The 15,481-nt window shown below is 41.9% G+C and overlaps 1 protein-coding gene across 1 annotated transcript in view; it reads left to right on the forward strand.

The window, feature by feature from the left end:
- ORC1 (origin recognition complex, subunit 1) overlaps positions 1–13,251 on the forward strand; it is a 27,627-nt gene extending 14,376 nt beyond the window's left edge. The window contains exons 6-17 of the mRNA XM_012639471.1: positions 1,617–1,986; positions 2,881–2,985; positions 3,568–3,766; positions 5,199–5,296; positions 5,838–5,939; positions 6,423–6,594; positions 7,186–7,293; positions 7,522–7,671; positions 8,714–8,833; positions 11,041–11,210; positions 11,738–11,825; positions 13,057–13,251. Of these exons, the coding sequence (XP_012494925.1) occupies positions 1,617–1,986; positions 2,881–2,985; positions 3,568–3,766; positions 5,199–5,296; positions 5,838–5,939; positions 6,423–6,594; positions 7,186–7,293; positions 7,522–7,671; positions 8,714–8,833; positions 11,041–11,210; positions 11,738–11,825; positions 13,057–13,251 (1,877 nt within the window). The remainder of the gene's footprint in view (positions 1–1,616; positions 1,987–2,880; positions 2,986–3,567; positions 3,767–5,198; positions 5,297–5,837; positions 5,940–6,422; positions 6,595–7,185; positions 7,294–7,521; positions 7,672–8,713; positions 8,834–11,040; positions 11,211–11,737; positions 11,826–13,056) is intronic.
- Positions 13,252–15,481: the final 2,230 nt, after the last annotated feature.

Consider the following 15,481-nt stretch of genomic DNA (forward strand, 5'->3'; position numbering starts at 1 on the left):
AGCCTCCCGAGTAGCTGGGACTACAGGCATGCGCCACCATGCCCAGCTAATTTTTTCTATATATTTTTAGTTGTCCAGATAATTTCTTTCTATTTTTTTAGTAGAGACGGGGTCTCGCTCTTGCTCAGGCTGGTCTCAAACTCCTGAGCTCAAACAATCCACCTGCCTCGGCCTCTCAGAGTGCTAGGATTACAGGCGTGAGCCACCACGCCCAGCCTAGATAACTTTTTAAAGTCAGATTTATTGTATAATTCACATACAGTTAAATTTCCCTATTTAGTTTATAGTCTTAACAAATACATAGAGTTGTGTAACAGCGACTGTAATTAAGATGTAGAACAGTTTTATCACCCCAAAATTCACTTTTGCTCCTTTGGAGTCAACAAACCCCTTTTCCCCCAGGCCTTGGTAACCACTGATGTGTTTGCTGTCTGTATAGTTTTGCCTTTTCTGAAACATCATACAGTTGGAATCATACGGTCTATAACCTTTGAGTCTTGACACCTTAGCATGCATCTGAGAGTCATTCATGTTGTCGCATACATTGGTAACATGTTCCTTTTTTATTGCTGAGTAGTATTCCATTGTACGAATTTATCAGTCTATCCCTTCTCAGTTTAAGGATGTGTAGGTTGTTTCCAGTTTTTGGTGATTATGAATAAAGCCTCTGTAGCGATTCACACACCGGCACTAGATAACTCTTTTAGCCTCATCTGCAGCTGTTCCCCACACACCATATGCCAAGACTAAAGTGAGCTCCACTGTGCTCGGAGCATTCCTGCCTTGCTGCTATAGCTCACATCCATCTCTCCTTTATCTCCTCACATGTCTCCTCGTCTTCCCCTTTCAACTCTGTTCAGATTTTACCTTTCTTTCAAGGCGTATCTCAAAACATCTTCATTAGCACTTAGGTGCTTTAGGGCATTTATTTTACTTCATATTATAAACATTCATGTTATCATCTCTCCTGTTAGACTAGTGTGTCTTGTGTGTGGGAACCAGGATTGAGTTTCATTCTACTTTTGTTTCCTTCTAGCACCTGGCACAGACTTTGCCATTTTAACAGCTCAGTTGATATCTACGAATGAAAGGCTAAGGTCCTTGGTGCCTGTGGTCCTGGTGAGCGAGGAGCAAATCCACACTATTCATAGAACACAGTTGATTGCCTCCAGGAATCCTTCTTCTCTGTATTGGCAGATATAATCTGGGTTAAAAAAGATCCAGATCTTGTTACTTGATAGCATCACTAGTATAAGTTTCTTCAAATGCTTTTGAGTTAGAGTGGAGGGCATATAATATCACCCCTAGTTGAGAACCACTGTTCCGGTAGATTATGTCAGGGAAAGCTGATTGCTGAACACTTATCCACAAAAACTGACTTGAAAGTTGACTTATGATTCTAACTATGAAAATCACTCATCAAATTTAGGAGAGAGATGAAAAATGATTAGAGCCACCTAGCCTGGAGAAAGAAAGCATGGAATAATTTTAAAATATGGATAATTAATTTCTTTGTATAATTCATTGGATGAATTTGGTTATAATGAGATTGGGAGTTTATATATTGCTACATAAAAAATTTCACACATTGTGTATGTGATTTCTCTTGGGCTTAGGTTTACCTAGGACACCTAACACTAGGATGTCCCAGCAAACTTCATCTGCCTCCTTGGGTTCTCCAGAAGGCAATAAACGGAAAGTGGCCTTCTCTGAGATCACATCACCTTCTAAGAGGTCTCAGCCTGATAAACTTCCGACCTTGTCTCCAGTTCTGAAAGCCCCAGAGAAAACTGGAAAGATTCCTCTCTCTTGTACTGGGGGTGACAAGAAGGCTTCACCTGAATGTCACATGATCCTGAGAGCCCGGATCACAGCTTTGGAAGCCACAGAGATTATCAAGGAGAAAACACTTTCCCCTACCAGCGGGGGACAGAGATCCTCAGTGATGCCTTCAGTGATTCTGAAACCAGAAAGCATCAAAAAGAGGTGACCAGGGATATTACCTGCAGAGCAAATTGAAATCCTTCACATAAGGTTAACTGTGTGGGTCATAGTACGAAAAAATTAGAACAGTGGGTGGAAAACCTATGACATAGAGTCCCTAGAGAGCTTTTTGAAAAATACAGATTTCTAGGCTTCTTCCCAGACATAGTGAATCATGCTCCAAGCATTGGGCCCAGGAATCTGTATTTTGAAATGCTCTTCGGATGATTCTAATATGCCCAACCGTCATTTGGGGATCACTTCTATAGAAGATAATTTCCCAAACATGCATTGCTTCACAGTTCTGGATTTTATTAGTTGCTGTGGCTCTTTGCCACAATCAGTGTTTTGTTTTTTCTTTTTTTTTTAATTAGAAACCATTCTTAAATATATATAGTATAAGAAGATAATGCATCTAGAACAGTTTGGCTAGATAATGTTTGTAGATAATGGGCTATACAAATAAAAATGTGACAAGCCAGAAATTACACATTTCAGCGTTTGCTGCTCAGAAACTATAGCACCTGGCTCGTTATAGGTTGCTCAATAAATGCTTTATATTGAATATATAGCACATTTCTGCTAACCTTGATCCTGGGTGGACAGTAAATTCATAGATACATCAGAAGCAAAAAAGGACAAGAACCTCTGCCTGGGATTAGTATATTCTGGTTTCTAATGAGTCTAATTTAAATAATAAGGTTTAGGCAAGCTTTGATCTCTGGGTTTGAATCAAACTTCAATTATAAACTTTTTAACAAAGTGTGATTGGCTCTTTTCTAAAGTAGCTGTAAAAAGAATAGGAGCCAGTCAGACCACCTGACTATCTTTGAGTGTCTGCTGTGGATCCTTCGTGCCCAAAGCTGCCTCCCATAACCTTGCTGTAATATCTTGCAGGGGTGCAAAAGAACCAGAAGCTCAGAATGAAGTTACCTCTACTCCCCATCGTACCTGCAGAAAGAGTTCTCTCTTAACTTTGAATCGGATTAGGCAGCAGCTTCGGTAAGTCTGCTCCGTGGCAGGCAGAAAAACATTGCTGCCATCTGTGATATCTATAATCTTATCCCTTAAAGCCTCTTATATTGTTATTTGCCAATCCATTGAAATTCACCTTTTACTTAGCATGTCTGGAATTAATGTTAAGTTTCACATAAATGTCTAAGTTTGAAAGGGACCAGAAATCCTGTCCTGGGCTTAGATGGCTCCCATGGCCCTTGATCATCATGCTTGATAAGACTAATGTGGGGTGGGGTGCCTAAGAGCATGAATTTTGATTCTGATAGATCTGGATCTGAATCTGGGCTTTGTCATTTACTATCTGTGTAACCTTGGAAAGGCTACTTAAGCTTTCTAAGTCTGAATTCCTCATCTATAAATAGTAATAACAATATACAAGTCACAAAGTTGTTGTGGGGTTTAATGAGATAATATAAATAACACCAGGGCAGAGTGTCTCTGTAGCAAGCACCTATATTGCCTGGCTACAGGAAATACCCTGCAATACCTATAATCCACACTGATCTTTATGGAGTTCTTATTTAGACTTGAACACTGAATATCAGAAAATATGTCCCCACCATTCAGGTTTCTAGGTAATAGTAAAAGTGACCAAGAAGAGGAAGAGATTCTGTCAGCAGCAGAAATTTCAAACTCAAGCAGTGAGGAAGAAGAGGCTTCCATGCCATCCCGTCCAAGGAGGACACCCAGAAGAAGTGTGTCCAGGAACCTACGATCTTCCCTGAGGTCATCCTTAGAGACCCCCTCCAAGACGCCAAAGAAAACCGTATGGTTTTTTAAGTTTATTTTTCAGTGAAGCATCCCTCTCAGTTTAAAAGTTGTGAATGTTGAGGTCACCCAATTAGTAACAGCTGGATTCTGAGCATAGGTCTGTTGTACTCAAAGCTTTTCCTCTTGGAATATTCATGGAGGAAGGGACCTAATGAACTGTAGGACTGAAAATGAATCCATTGATTTTTGAATTCAAGTTCCTCTTAAGGTACATAATCAAATGGCCAAGAGCCAAACTTCCTGAAGTAAGTAAACTGATGCCTCTTTGCATTTCTTACAAAGAGCACCAGCAGAGTGCTTTGCACATGCTTAGGACTCTGGGTACTGCGTGCAAGGCTGCTGAGCTATAGTGCTGGCTTTGTTGTCCCACTTGATATGCCTAAGAAACTGGGAGTACTACTTAGGTACTAGTAATGAATTGGAATTGGTAACAACAAGATGGAACTAAGAAGTAAAAGGACAGCTTTTCTGTTTCCTGTGGAACTTAAGCAGAACATTAAAAGGTATTAAGAAAAAGAGGTCTTCTCATGTTCAAGTGTATTATAGAAACATTTGAATTAAAAAAAGTTAAATAGAAGCAGCATCTTGTTCTTTGGGACACAGTTTAGATGTGCTTAGTTAGAAGATTTTTCCTAAACCTGATGTCCATTTCTCCATATGAAGATGTGATTGGGCTTGTCAAAGAAAAACCTCTAGGGAAAGGAATCCAACAGATTATATTTGCACTAGAAGCCATCTTACCTGTAGTTTCTGAGATATGCAAAAGATTACCCTTGTTCTGGTTTGATTGTATCTCCTGGGTTCCGCCCAAAAGAAGGGATACAGGGCTGGGCACTTTCAGCCTAATAAAATAGGTCAAAAGTCCCTCAGGCTTCTTGATATCTTCTCAGCAAGGTTTTGTTATTCCTTTCCTGTTTTCTCCAAAATTAATAGATATAAACAGACAGGGTCTAATTGCTTTCTGCCTAAGGAAGAGGTAGAAAGATTATCACTGTCTAGCCAGGCTGAAAGCAGAGGGTAGGTAGAGTGAATTGCCCCCACAGAAGGGAGTGCTTTGTAGAGACACCATGAAGATGAGGGTAGCACTAGCAGGCCTGCTCTAGTGAGCCAGTAGCAAGGAAGAAAAGAGAATAGGGCTGTTAGCCTAGACTGATGCAGTGACCCTGGGGTTTGGAGTGGAAAGATCTGGTGAGGTTTCTCCAAGGACTGTGCCATGGACTGTGGTAGTCCCGGCCTATGAACAAAGTGTATGTGTAATGTGTGACGAGAGATGGGGACTCATGGCACTTTATACAGGAAGAAACTAAGAGGAATTTACCACCTCTCTTCCTTTTATCATATCAGCATGAATCACATTTGTTGGTGTCTCCTGAATGGTGTTTTGCTTTGTTTTTCATTCTGAAATAACTTCTTTGTTTCGAATATAGTCCAAGCCTAGAACTCCACGTCTTGCCATTCCTCAGATCCGCAACCGAAACCTGGCCGCCCAGGAGCCTACCAGCGTGTTGGAGCAGGCCCGGCTGAGGTAACGCTGCTCTTGGGCCCCTTTCAGATAGCCAGGAATGAGGGGCAGGAATGACTAGCAGTCACTAGTATATGTAATTAAGGTAGCGAGTAAAATGAATGTGTGTGTTTAGAAAAAAGGAACCTCTCAAGCAGCATCTGGTTGAGCCAACCTGGATAGGCCTGGGAGGAGAGACCTTCCAGTCTACAGCCATCATTTCCTCAGGGATGGAAGGTGGTTAATCAGGACAGTGCCTCTTGCTTATTGTGCCCTTTAGAACCATGTGGAGACTTTTCCAAAATGCATGTTTCTAGATCCTGCCAAAAATCAAGCAGAATCAGAACCTCCTATGGGATGAGCTCCACCCACATGATTTGAGTAGAGAAAGATGCCATGGGTTATGAGGCCAAGTAGAGGGATTTGAGAATGAAGGCATTCCCTTGCGTTTGAGGTTGAGTTGTCATGTGGAAACTGTAGACAGGTCTTTTCCATTTATCATTGAGTAGGTGGTGGTGAAATGCTTCTAAAGTCTTCTCTTTTCCTCATTTACCACCAACCATAGGCTGCATGTTTCTGCTGTACCTGAGTCTCTACCCTGTCGGGAACAGGAATTCCAAGACATCTACAACTTTGTGGAAAGCAAACTCCTTGACCATACTGGAGGGTGAGTGATGCTGAGACAGGCAGGTGGTCTGGGGAGGAAGGCCTCTGCTAGTATGCCACCTGAGGTGTTATGGTTCAACCGATGGGCTTTCCCAGTATCAGCAGAATAGACAAAACCATTGCTGAAGCCTAAAGCTGCTGAAGCAGCTTTTGTCGTCAAAGTAATTCTATAGGAATAGAAATTCTGCCTTTCAGGAAAAAAATGAAACTGGCCTTTTTTTGGTAGGCAGTTTGTATACAGCACTGCTAGTGGAATGAATGATTCTATATAAATGGGTCCTTATGTAGTCAAGATGAAGTGAGGAAAAAAAAAAAAGAAAAAAACAGGTCCTACTTTTATCAGCTTCCAAGGCCGTCCCTACTGCCCCCATCTCCCCATTTCAGGAGTCTTAGTCCCTCAGTACACATTCCCACATTCCAAAATGATTATGCGGTCAGGTGGCTGGCACAGACCTAGCCCATGAGCTTTCCCTTCTTGTTCTAGGTGCATGTATATCTCCGGTGTCCCGGGGACAGGGAAGACTGCCACTGTGCATGAGGTGGTGCGCTGCTTGCAGCAGGCAGCCCAAGCACATGATGTTCCTCCCTTTCGGTACATTGAGGTCAATGGCATGAAGCTCACGGAGCCCCACCAAGTCTATGTGCAGATCTTGCAGGTAAGCGAAGCTGTTTGGAAAATACAATTTCTTAGTGACACACAAAAAAAGAAAGGCTTGCTTAATTTTGTGTGTATCTCACGTGTTTATGATACACGGGCATTGTCCTTTGTGTAGAGGTGGCAAGGGCAAGAAAGGTGGAATTCTTACCCTCAAGGACCCTGAAGTCTAGGGGCTGGATAGTGGATGACTGGAAGCTGGTCGCTACCAACAAGGCAAAACCATGGGCTCACAGGTGGCAGTGTGACAAACTATGGCAAAGGGGTCAGTAGCAGGCCAAAGTTTGAACCTTGCTCTTTCATTCATTGGCTGTTGTCTTGGAGCAGGTTATAGAATTACGTAACAGTGATTTTAGTGGGGGGCTTCTGAGACCAGCCTGTGATTCATTTGCATTTCAAATGCACAGACTTTCTTTATCTCCTTTTTTGGTGCCTTCGCTTATCCTTCCAGGTTATGGTTAGGCTAAAGTAGACGGTATAATATAGGATACTGAATTCCTCAGACTAAATAGCTTCCTCCATTTATGGATTTAACTTTAAGCCCAGGGGAGTAAAATCCTTACAGTTTACAATTGTTTTTCCCCTAATGCAGAAGCTAACAGGCCAAAAGGCAACAGCTAACCATGCGGCAGAACTGCTGGCAAAGCGATTCCGCACTCAAGGGTCCCCTCAGGAAACCACCATCCTGCTTGTGGATGAGGTAAGGTGCCCACGGGAGGACTGGAGAAGAAATGGGGCATCCAGGAGTACTGGGTGGGAGAGGAGTCCTGGTTGCTTTCTACATTATCCGTGCCCATTCCCTGGTGGTGAGAGGCATGTGTCAGTTGACTGCCGTGCTGCTTCGGTGCTGTGACCTGGTTATGAGTCTTCACTCTGGAGCCCTAGCTCGGGCTCTGATTGACCCTGCATCTCTCCTTTTCCCTGGAAGCTCGACCTTCTGTGGACTCACAAACAAGATGTAATGTACAATCTCTTTGATTGGCCCACTCACAAGGAGGCTCGGCTTGTGGTTCTGACCATTGCCAACACAATGGACCTGCCCGAGCGAATCATGATGAACCGAGTGTCAAGCCGACTGGTAGGTTCTAGGGCAGTTCTCAAGCCCTCCTTACAGATCCGTAAACTGAGCCAAAGAGTTCTGCAAAAATGAAAACATAGAAAATGAAAATAAATGGGGAAGTTCAGAAATGTGATTTCTGAAATGCTTATAATTTCTATGTTGGAATGAAATGTGCATGATTTTCTGCAAACTTTCTATCTTTTTGGTGTTCTGCTACCTGTGTACTTTTAAACTGTACCAGGCCCTGGTACAGGTTTAATTATTTTAAAAAATGTTTAGTAGGTGCTATTGCTCATGTCTGTAATCCTAGCACTTTGGGAGGCCAAGGTGGGAGGATCACTTGAGGCTAGGAGTTCAAGACCAGACTGGGCAATATAGCCAGATCCTATTTCTTAAAAAGAAGAGAGAGAGAAAAAAAATTAGCCAGGTGTGATGGCACACACAGATAGTCCCAGGTACTCAGGAGGCTAAGGCAGGAGGATCGCTTGAGCCTGGGAGTTCAAGATTACAGTGGGCTATGATCACGTCACTGCACTCCAGCCTGGGTGACAGAGTGAGACCCTTTCTCTAAATAAATGAATGAATCAGTGAATAAATTTTAAGCACTTACAAGCTGCTAGGCAGTGTTAGGTGCTTAGAGTAGAGCAGCGAACCTGGCAGACTGTCTGCCCTTGCTGGCCTTGCAGTTCAGCAGGAAGCACATCACATCGTGAAAAGCATGATGAGTGAAGCCAGGTGCTGTGGTAGCGCATAGCATAGACCTGAAGATCCTCCCACCCACTTTAATCAGAGCACCTCCGCTTCTATTTCTAAATGATTCTGTTAGAATAAAAGTTTCTTAAATGAAACAAAAAAATAACTTGAGAATCACTGCCCTCCGGGATACCACTGGCCATTGTCAGTAATGATAGTAGCTGAAAACAGTGGTAGTCCTGGGATGAAATGTGTAAATCGTTATATGGGACTTGGGAATCAGGCTTGGAAACTCAAGGGTGGCTTTCCCCCTAGATAATTGATGGGCAATCAATGATCTTGTTCCTCTGTCATTTTGGTTCCCCAGGGTCTTACCAGGATGTCCTTCCAGCCCTATACTCACAATCAACTGCAGCAGATCCTGGTGTCCCGTCTCAAACATTTAAAGGCCTTTGAGGATGATGCCATCCAGTTGGTAGCCAGGAAGGTAAGTCACCTTCGGGGAACTCTAAGCAGCACCCACAAACCAGTCAGCAAGTCTTTGCTGAGTACCTACTGGATATGAGGGCATATGCTGGGTGCTCTGGGGATGAAGAGAAATTTAGAAAGTCCTGTAAAAATAAATACCAAAAAAGAATAAATAGAAATAAGTAAATAAATAAATGAAAATAAATTTTAAAAGAAAGGAAGAAAAAATCCAGAAAAATTCCTTAACTATTGTATGATTGATTAGAAGGCCATTAGTATTGTCGGCTTCTAATACAAACTAATATTAATTGATTCAGAGAGCAAGCAGTTTTGTGTAATGAAAGAGCAGTATAGTCAAGTAGGCAAACCTGGTTTGAATTCTGGCTCTGACACTTAGTAGGCATGTAGCGTATTATAGGAAAGTTACATCAAAACTTTTTCTCTGAAAAATGAGAGTGATAATAATTACCTCATAGGGTCATTGTAAGAATTCAGCGATCGTGTCTGTGACATGCCTTGCAAGGCACACACTGCATGCAGGGTAGGTCTGAGGTGTTGGATGCCTACTTACACCTTCCAGTTTACTAGGAGAATGGCAGGGGAATGAGGGAAGGAGGGAAGGAAGGAACGAACCACACATCCACAAATATTTTAGCACTTAAAAAAATTATAAACTTAATTCTAGTTTCTTCTTGCCCTTAACAGTCTGAACCCTGAATGGCTACAACAGCAGCGCATGTCTGTGCCTCCTGCTTGGAGCCGGGTACTATATTAGGTGCTAGGGTCAGAGGTGAGCCGGGTATGGTGCCTGTCTCCAAGCTGTCCTTTCTAGGAGAGAGAGCTTCATTTAAGATGATTTGTTTCATCAGCTCAGAGCCTAAAATAGTTTTGGCAGACAAATCTATGTTGAGGCCCAGCTAACAGGATATTTCCAAGAAGTTCGTACTAGAGCCTTCAGAATAACCATTATTTTAAGAATTATTTTACCATCATTTCACCATTATTTTAAGAATCATTTGTTAGAGTTGATTTTTGTGAGAGGTGGAAAGTTCAGGTCCTGTATCAGTCTTTTGTTTGAGTTGATTATCATCAGAGATGAGAAGTGCTCATTTCTTTAGACTGAAACAGGATCCGCACTTTTCACCATTATCTTAAGAATTATTTGATTCATCAAATGACTTAAGACTGTCTTAAGCCTAAGCCTAAAACTGAATTAAGCCCCTTACCCACCTAGCACCAGGGTCAAAACAGGCAATTTTTCCTGCCATCCCTTCTGTGGGATGGATTTCATTCATCCTCATACTGAGGCTGCAGTGGAGGCTGAGTTCCAAGTTCATGCCAAGGCTCCTATTAGATTCCATGTTGGATGGACCCTGGATTTTTCTTTCATCTTCCTTGCCCTAGCAGCAGTCAGAAAGGATGCTTAGGGTCCCCAAGGTTCATAGATGAGGCGCTGCTCCACCAGGCTGTGGGGGTGGTGATAGGAGGAAAGAAGGGATGAGGCAGGACGTACACAGCATCCTTACCAATTCAATGTGGGAGATTAGAGCAAGGGACAAATATAAGCTGATGTGCATATTTCTGTCTTGGGTTATCTGAAAAGTGATTTTTTATTGTGAATGTCTTAAATTTGAATTCAGGAAACAAATAATACACGAAACATTTTAAGTCACCTGTAATCCCACTTCCCAAAGATGATTACTTTTAGTGTCTTGGTGTGTTGTGTATATATACCTATACCATGAATTTTGGAAGGAAATAATCATTTTGGGGATGTTGCCAGGCAGAGTATGATGGTAGTCAGGTGGATGGTAGACATGCTGGCAAGTGCTGACAAGTACTGGAAATACAGAAACTGAGATCCTTGCCGGCTACAGTGAGTCAAAAAATTCCCTTTGTGAGACTTAAAATGCAAGAGGCGTTATAAGTGGGCTTGGAAGAGAATAGAGGATTCCCTAAGGGGCCCAGGAGCACTGGCAGAGCCATGGGCTTGTGAGTTGATCTGATTCATCTAACAAGACAGTGGTTTTGATTCAGGGATTAGAATCCCATGCACAATATAATCATTCCCGTGCTTCCTCAAGGCTCCTTGCCAGGGTTAAGTACTTAACTTTAGGCTTAAGTCAGTCCATTGCCAACACCACCTTTCCTTTTCAGCCGAACACAGAATCTATTGATTCTTTTGGGTTAAGATGGCCTCAGGAATAAAATAATCCCTCTTGGTAGGTAGCAGCCCTCTCCGGAGATGCACGACGCTGCCTGGACATCTGTAGGCGTGCCACGGAGATCTGCGAGCTCTCCTCCCAAAAGCCTAACTCCCCTGGCCTGGTCACTGTAGTCCACTTAATGGAAGCTGTGGATGAGATGTTTTCATCATCATACATCACTGCTATCAAGTAAGCTGCTCCACAGTTGAGGAAGGCCATGGAAACATGTTTCCCTTCCTAAGCATTTACTCATTCAATCTACATTTACTAATGACTCAGTTCTTTATCTAAGGGGCATAGTCTAGTCAAGGAGACAGAAACAAACCTGGGATAACAGAAGTACACTTGCCATTTATTGAGCTATGCTACAGGTGCAGGTGTTTGGAGAGTAAACGTGCTATGGGAACAAGAAGGAAGCAGATAATTCTCTCACACAGAGTGGTGTGCTCAGCTCTTGAAATGAGGGTGTGGGTATTTTTGAGATACCAGTATATTTCCAGATGTAGTTCCCATGTTCCCTCACTTCCAAAGTGGCATTTTCTGTATTAGTTTGAGACATTGGGGCTGAGGGGGAACCTTGCCATATAACACAGGAGAAAGTATTCCCCAGCTTTTTCTCTTTCTTCTCTGAAGACACAGAAAAGCTTTGTTTGGCTTTCCTCTGGGCTGGTGGTACATCCACTTACAAGAACTCACATTTCCTCATTTCCTTTAAGAAACTCCTCCGTTTTGGAACAGGGCTTCCTGAGAGCCATCCTTGCAGAGTTCCGCCGATCAGGACTGGAGGAAGCAACATTTCAACAGGTGATCCCCTTTTTTCGAATTCTTGGTTTTGGTCTGGGGCTTTTAAAATATGTGGAAATTTCAATCAATGTATATCAGTTTGTCTCTATCTTGTGCCACCCTGACTATGTGAAAGAACATCAGACCAGCACCTATTTTTATGTGATATTTTATCGAGTTGCATGAGAAGAGAACTTTGGCAACTGGTTTCTGCATGTTAGTTTGAGGGCCTACTATGTCCCAGACACTGTTCAAGGAGTAAGATGAACAAGACAAAGTTACTGCCCTAATCCAGCTTATGTTGTAGTAGGGGCAAGGCCATGTTTGAAGACAGAACAGGTCAGTTTGAACACTGTTTGAACATAGTTTCAAGTAGATCAAGTAAGGGGAATCAGAGGGCTCGTGCCTCAGTTTACTGAAGACTGGTATCCCTAGGTACTTGGCTGCCTTAGAAGAGGAATTATTAAAGGTGTTTGAGTGTGTACCTGAGTGTGTATGTCTGTGTTTCCGTATATTCTAGACATCTTTATTTACCTAAAATAGGTCAGGGAAACATTTTCCTTTCAGCTACTTCTTTAATGGACTGGTTATAAATTCTTTTATAAATATTTAGTTGCTGTTCATGTTTTGCTCATTATTGTCCTCCTACAGTCCGAGACAGCTCTTCTGCAGAGAGTAACTTTCATTGTAGTTTGTAAAAATTTCCTGAACATCTACAGTGTGCCATTCACTGACGGGTGCCATGAACCCTGAGCTGAATTGGTTAATATCCTTGCTCCTGACAAGCTCCAAGTCTTGCTGGGGGGTGGGGTGGGGTGGGGTGGGGATAGACTTGTAAATATTTAGAATGGAGAGTGACCAGAACTGCTACAGACTTGTCTGATCCAGCTTTAGGGGAGGAATCTGTGTTTCCAGCTATCCTCCTGCCTCCCTATATTTCTTTACAAAGGGCTTTTATACTTTTCCAAGGGTCATGCCTTGGCATCTGTTCACACTATCCGATAAGGAAATTGTCTAGCAAAATTTGACTTGAATTTTGACATTCTCAACTGTGGAACTCTCAGTTCTGGAGTCCTGGAGACCAGGACCATTTGTATAACAGTGACATCACTGGGGCACCCATTGATGCCTTCTGGAGTATTTGGTATCCTGGATACCATGTGTCTAATTTTCTTAAAAGAAGAAATAAATGATCAGATACAGCCCCAGGACTGCCTTTCTTCTTAACCTTTGCTTTGCTTTTCGTGTCTAGATATATAGTCAGCATGTGGCACTGTGCAGAATGGAGGGGCTGCCATACCCCACCATGTCAGAGAGTATGGCTGTGTGTTCTCATCTGGGCTCCTGCCGCCTCCTGCTTGTGGAGCCCAGCAGGAATGACCTGCTCCTTCGTGTGCGGCTCAACGTCAGCCAGGATGATGTGCTATATGCGCTGAAAGAAGAGTGAAGAGGCTTCACGAGGAAGGACTGTGATCTGCTGTTTTTGAAAGAGCTTGATTTCCTTTTTCTAAGCACATGGAATTATTGTAGCAAAGTATACTGAACGGAAGTGGCTGTCATATATTTTGGAATTTTCCATTAAATAATTTGCTTTTTCCAAAGCATTTTAGAAGTCATCACAAACATCAGTTGTAATGATTCAATCATTATAAAACCAAAACCAAACTTTCCTTCCTATAATAGGCCCTCCCTCAGACTTTTATTTCTGTTACTAGCCCTGCCATTTATTTAATGATAATATACCATATATATAAGTACACATCATACCTGTATGTATATAAAATAGTTCTGGGAGAAAATATAAGAAATTGGTTACAGTGGTTGCCTCTGGGAAAGAACTGAATGGCTAGGGTCAGAGTTTAGAGTAGGACTTTTCACTGTATAACATTATGTATCTTTTAAGTTTTGAACAACTGAAACAAAATTTAGCTTGTAAAAAAACTGCTGGAAATAGTATCAGTGATAAATAATCTCTAGCAACAAAGAGTTAGAAAATGTAATTTTTAAAAAGGTACCATTTATCATAAAAACTAATCTTTAAATATAATGGATTTATATGGCACAGAAAATATAAGGTACCTGGGAATAAATCTAATAAAGAGATGCAATTAATCTCTAGATGCAAATAAATTCCAATCAGAATCCTAGCAGGGTTTTTGGTTTGACTTTGCAAGTTAATTCTAATAATTATATGGAAACCAACAACAGGACAAACTGGCATCTAAGGCCTCACATGAGGTACTGAGAAAAAAACAGCCTCATGCAATAGTCCTGTCAGTGTTTGGCCTAATAAGAAAAAGGAAAAATGGATAAGTCATCCACAAAAGGAGAAACACGAATGTCCAACAAAATGGAAACAGCAAAAGAGGCATGCAAACCAAAACCATTTCACATCTATTAGAAAACCTTTCTGTGATGACATGGAACTGGAACCCAAGTGCCCCGCTGATGGGAGTGGAATAACTACTTTTGCAGATAATTTGGTGATAATTGGTCTGGAAAATGCAAGAAATCCTATAGGCCAGCCATTCCATTCCTAGGTATATACCTAAAGAAGTTCACATATGTACACCAGGAGTCATGTACAAGAATATTTAAGCATTTTTTGTGATGGCAAGCCATTGGAAAAGTGACTTATTTTCATACTATGGAATCCCATACAAAAATGAAAATCAGCTAACTAGATGAAATATACATACCAGTGTGGATGAAGCTTACTAACAGTGTTGAGCAGAAAAAAGTTGAATTACTCAGTGTGATATTAATACCAATGATAAACATTTCAAAGCTTGCAAAAAACTACTACGTGTTGCTTAAGGATACGTACGTATATGGTAGAAATAGAAATGCTCAGGAATAACAAACACCAAATTCAAGATAGTGGTTCCCTCTTTGGGAAAGGGAAGTTGCAATATGGGAGGCGTACAGCTGGTTTCAAATATAGTGTTTTTTCTTAAACTTGTAATAGGTGCCCATGTAGTTATGTTAATTAACACACAAGGAACTACTGAGTGCCTACTATGTACCATGTACTGCCCCAGACACTGGAGATACCTTGGAGAAGAAACAAAAATTTCTGCCTTTGTAAATGTGAAATATTGTATGTCTTTGTATATATCTTAAATATTTCCTACAAAATTTTTAAAGGAATGAGAAATATGGAAGTAAAACATCAATTTAAAAATGGTAAAATCTGTCTCTTCTCTGGGAAATCACCCCAAAAGCAACAAGCAGATGGAAAAGCTGTTTGTCCAAGGAAACTACAAAACCATAATAAAACAGTTTAGGACTACAGTCCCAATCCCCGCGCTTTGGCCCAGTACCAGTCAGTGGCCTCTTAGGAAGTGGCCTGCGCATCACCGCCTAAGCTCTTCCCCCCACAAAAAAATTGTCTTCCATGAAATATAGGAACCGTTAACCAGCTGTACAGCAGGAGATGAGCAATGTGGGCGCCAGCAAAGCTTCATCCATATTTACAGCCGCTCCCCGTCACTCGCATCACCGCCTTAGCTAGGCGCCCCCCATCTGTGGAAAAAACTGTCTCCCATGAAACCGGTCCCTGGTGCCAAAAAGTTTGCGGACCGCTGGTTTAGGAGGTAGGCAGAAGTATGTGAGGAGGCAATGTTTTAGATCGAAGAGACTAGAGGATGTTTAGAGGTTGCTTTTGTATTTCCCTG

The sequence above is a fragment of the Propithecus coquereli genome, unplaced genomic scaffold (assembly GCF_000956105.1).
Source record: "Propithecus coquereli isolate 6110/MARCELLA unplaced genomic scaffold, Pcoq_1.0 Scaffold14, whole genome shotgun sequence".
NCBI lineage: Eukaryota > Metazoa > Chordata > Mammalia > Primates > Indriidae > Propithecus > Propithecus coquereli.